At 13.8% G+C, this 5177-nt stretch overlaps 1 protein-coding gene across 1 annotated transcript; it reads left to right on the top strand.

The window, feature by feature from the left end:
* Positions 1 to 1674: 1674 nt before the first annotated feature.
* PGAL8A_00398700 (40S ribosomal protein S11, putative) lies at positions 1675 to 2654 on the top strand (the record flags this gene model as incomplete). The annotated part of the gene is made up of 4 exons (XM_028670342.1): positions 1675 to 1698; positions 1917 to 2116; positions 2208 to 2378; positions 2564 to 2654. 4 exons carry the CDS (start codon positions 1675 to 1677, stop codon positions 2652 to 2654), a joined length of 486 nt encoding a protein of 161 aa, XP_028527104.1.
* Between the last annotated feature and the right edge of the window lie 2523 nt (positions 2655 to 5177).

Here is a 5177-nt window from a genome sequence, read left to right as displayed (position 1 = left end):
AAGACCAATATTTTTAAAAAAATTGTAATTTTTTTATTTTTTTAAAGAATGCAATATTTTTTTTTTTTCTTTTTTTTTTTTTTTTTTTTTTTTTTTTTTATTCTAACACATAGTATTAAAATTTTGTTCCATATTTCTTATTTTTACATAAACACAAAAAATTTATTATTTAAATAACTATTTTAAAATTTGAACAAGTTATATTAATAGAAATTAAAAAGAAAAACATACAATATAATTAATGCTGTATTTTACTTAAGAAAAGGATAAATAAAAATATCTAAAAAGAATAAGCAAAAAAAGAGGTATTCATATATTTATATATGATTATGTTTCTTAATACAAATGGCATATAAGGCTTAATGAAAATTTAAATTTTATATATAAAAGACTATTTACATTTTTTCTTATAAATTATACGAAAAATTACTTTTTTTTTTTTTTTTTTTTTTTTTTTTTCGTTTTATCATTTACTAAATAATTTATATGAAGGAAATAAATAATATAATTAAAAAGTAAATTAATATTTAGTTGTTTGGTTTATTTTGTAAAGTAATAATTATAATTTTTTTTCATTTTTTCATTTTCTATAAAAAGATGGCATAATTAACTGTAACAAAATAATTTAATAAATATATAAATTTAATCTTATAATGCATAAAAAATTATTTATATATAAATCTAGAATTAAACTACTATTTTTGTGTCTAATAAAAAGAAAAATGAAAAAAAAAAAAAAATAAAAAATATAATCCTTTCCTAAAATAAAAATGACTAAAATTGAAGATTAGGAGATATTACATTAAATCAATTAAATGAAAATAAAAAAATTATTATTTTATATTCTTAGAACCTCTTAAAAAAAAAAAATGTAAAATTATATAAGTGGGTAATAATTTTATTATTTCTAACAATAATCCTTAAGCAAATTTTTTTTTATTTAAAAAAATTAAAAAACAAAATACTAAGCTTTTTGAATTTTCAATTTTTCTTTTCTACAAATTAAAATGTGCTTATGTTAAATAATTTTAATTTATAATAAATAATAGGGAGAAAAAAAAAAAATTTTTTTAGTTACATTAAATTTTTTAAATATAAAAATAATATTTATTTTTTTAACATAATTTTTATTATTTTTTTTTTTTTTTTCCTTTCATTAGTTACGTTAAATTATTCTTTTTTAATACTTAGTATTTTATTTTTTTTCATATAGTCATACATTCATATATATTAGAGGAGATTAAGGGGTTAACAATTATATTATGAAAAGAATAAAATATAAATATATTTAAGAAAATTTAGTAAATTGCTTGCATATATATATATATATATATTTTTTTTTTTTTTTTTATTAAAAATAGTGTAATTATTTTATATAATTTTTTTTATTTTTAATTCCTTTAAAATTAAAGAATTATATAGAGTATTTTAATATGTAAAAATATAGTGCAAATTAAAAAAAAAATTTTTAAAAAAGTTCTAATGATATTTTTTTTTTTTTTTTTTTTTTTAAATTAAAAATTGGAAAAATTAATAAAAATAATATTTTACATTTAATGTAATCATAAGGATTATAGAGAAAATTTTCTTTTCAATTTAATTATTTTGTTTAAAGAAAATTTGAAAAAAAAAAAAATATTTTAACAAAAAATATAAATATTCATTATATTGGAAATGGCAACAACATTAGATGTTCAAGTAATAAAAATAAATAGAAATAACAAAATATATATAAAAGAAAAAAAAAAAAAAAAAAATAAATATATATATATGAACTTTATATAAATAAAATATACATTATTAAATATTTTAAAAAAAAGAAATATTTAAATAACTGAAATGTTTATAATAATATAAAAAAATTTTATATAAATATATATATTTTTATTTTGTATTTTTTATTTTATATTTTATAGCATGAAAAAGCATATCAGAAACAAGAAGGAGCATGCTTTTTTAATTCCAAAAAAATAAAAAAGGGATCAAAAAGTTACACAAGATATTGGAAAAAAATAGGGTTAGGCTTTGCTACCCCTAAAGAAGCAAAAGAAGGAGTTTATGTTGATAAAAAATGTCCATTTACAGGGAATGTATCAATTAGAGGAAGAATATTAAAGTAAAAAATAAATATAATAACAAAATAATTTTATTAATATCTATTAATAAAAAATATTTATGATATATATATGTATATTCTCATTTTACAGAGGTATGGTAGTTTCAAATAAGATGAAAAGAACAATAATTATTAGAAGAAATTATTTACATTATGTAAAAAAATATAATAGATTTGAAAAAAGACACAAAAATATTCCATGTCACTGCTCCCCTTGTTTTGATGTGAAAGAAGGAGATATAGTAACTGTTGGACAATGCAGGTAATAAATTATTTTTTTAATATATATAAGTTAATATAATTATATGAAGTTTTTTTTTTTTTTTTTTTTAATACTTAAAAGTATTTACATTATATATTTTTGTAAAACTTTATTATAGTATTATATATATATATATATATTTATATATTTATATATATATATATATATTTTTTTTTTTTTATTAGACCATTATCAAAAACAGTAAGATTCAATGTATTGAAAGTGGAAAAACATCAAATATTCGGAAGCGCAAAAAAACAGTTTGTTTTATTTTAAAAATTCAATAACTTGTAAAACTTTTTATTTTATATTTATAAGAAGTAGATAATTATATAAAGTTATAAAAAGACCAGTTTTTAATCTTTATTATATACAAAAAAAGAAAAAAAAAAAAAAAGTGTACAATAAATGATTGTAAATATAAAATTTATAAATTTATATAGGCTATTATTTTTTTATATCAATTTTTTTTATATATATTTTTTTTTTATATTTTAATTTTTTACTTATATTTTTTAATTAAAATAATTCTAAAATATAAAAAAAAAATTTAAAAAACGTTTGAAATATTTAATTTTGTATTGGAAAAGAAAACAAATTTTTTTACTTTATATTATAAAATGAGTCAATAAAAAAAAAAGGGTATTTTATGATATATTCTTATATTTGTGAGTTACTTATAAAAAATCAATATTTTTAAATATTAACCTGCTTTTAGAATAGATATAGAAATAAAATTATAAAGAAAAATTATTTAAAAACATTAGTAATTACTCCAAATATAAATAAAAATTTTAATCATATTTTAGAGTGACAAAACATTTTTATAATTTCATTAAATTTTTTTTTTTATGACCATTTTTATATAATATTATTGCTAACCTATATTCTATATTTTTTATATTATTTTTAGGAAAACGTTTTAAAATACACCTTCACTAATAATTTTTTAAATTTTTTACATTTTTGTGTTAACAGTACGAATTAATTTCTTTTTTTTTTTTTTTTTTATATATGTATATGCATTTCTTACACTAAAGTGAAATAGAATGTAAGAATATTGACTATTTTAAATAATTATATTTCTTAAAATTTTAATTTATACAATACTACTATGTTCTTGATTTCTATATAATTCTAATATGATAAATGTTTTTTAAAATAGTAAGGTTATGAAATCAGAAAATATATAGATATCCGCTAATTAAACTTTTAAATATGAAGCTATAGAAAATATAACACATATAAACTAAATTTAGTGAATAAAAAAATTAAAAAGAGAAATAAAATTGATCTCAAATATATATTTTTATCAAATTTAAATATATAAATCCACTTTTTTAGAAAATTGCAATAATAAAGATATTTATAATTTTTTTTTATATTCCATCTTATATCCAACCATATATATATATATATATATAATTTGTTTTTTTTTTTATCTAAATAATTATTTATATTCGTATAAAAAATAATAATGAGATGTTCTACAATTATGTTTTCTTTTTAATGTAAAATTAATAGTGACATATAATAAAAATTACATGTATACAAATATATATTTTATGCACACAATTCTAATAAGGTCTATCTTTTTTTATTTTGTTTGTTAGAATTTAGATGTAACAATATAAAATAATTATATAATTAATATTTTATTTATATATTAAAAAATTTATTAAATAAATTTAAAATAATACTTTAAATAAATCTTAAAATGCTTTATTTTATAATGAACTTTTACATAAATAATAAAAAGAAATTATAAAAGAATAATTAAATATGTCAAAATAATTTATAATTAAGATAATTAATATATATAAGTCGAAAATTTCTTTTTTTTTTTTTTTTTTTTTTTTTTTTTTTGTACGCTAAAAATAAAAATTACATCATAAAAAAAAAAAGGACTTCTATAAAAAATATTTCACTTTGTTATTTCATTATATTTCTTGTTCTATATCTATTATATTTTCGTTTTTGTTTTTTTTTNNAAAAAAAAAAAAAAAAAAAAAAAAAAAAAAAAAAAATTTTTTTTTTTTTTTTTTTTTTTTTTTTTGTACGCTAAAAATAAAAATTACATCATAAAAAAAAAAAGGACTTCTATAAAAAATATTTCACTTTGTTATTTCATTATATTTCTTGTTCTATATCTATTATATTTTCGTTTTTGTTTTTTTTTTATTCTAAAAAAATTTGTTTTATGTTTACCTTTTATTTTTGTAATTCATAGTTAAATTAATTAATAGAAACCTAATTACACTTGAATTATTATCATTCAACAATTTTAAAACACAATTATTTTTATTATTTTAGAAATATCATTACTTTAACATGCATAATATTTATAATAATAAAATACAATTTAATTTTATATTTGTTTATATAATAATTTCTCTTTTTTTCCTTTTATCCCTATAAGTTTAATTTTTTTTTTTGTTTTACCTGACATATTCATATTTATTTTAACTCTATTTTATAGAGTATATGTGTATTTTAAATATTCATTTAATATATTTATATATATTACATACATATGCACTTTAGTTTTTCTTTATATACTAAGTTTTTTTTTTTTTTTTTTAATGTTTTAACGAAATAATAATATTACAAGAAAATTTGACTATAATTGGAAAATATTATAAATTAAAAAAGAAGAAAAATTACTAATATAGTAAAAGAGAATATAGTGATAACATACAAAATAAAAATATATATATATATATATAAAAGACTACATATTATATAAGAGATAAAGAGAAGGATAAAAAAAAAAAAAAAAAAAAAAAAAAAAAAAAAAAA

This window comes from Plasmodium gallinaceum (assembly GCF_900005855.1).
Source record: "Plasmodium gallinaceum strain 8A genome assembly, contig: PGAL8A_v1_108, whole genome shotgun sequence".
NCBI lineage: Eukaryota > Apicomplexa > Aconoidasida > Haemosporida > Plasmodiidae > Plasmodium > Plasmodium gallinaceum.
Note: the sequence above shows the minus strand (reverse complement) of the source record. Positions and strands in the feature narration are given on the sequence as shown.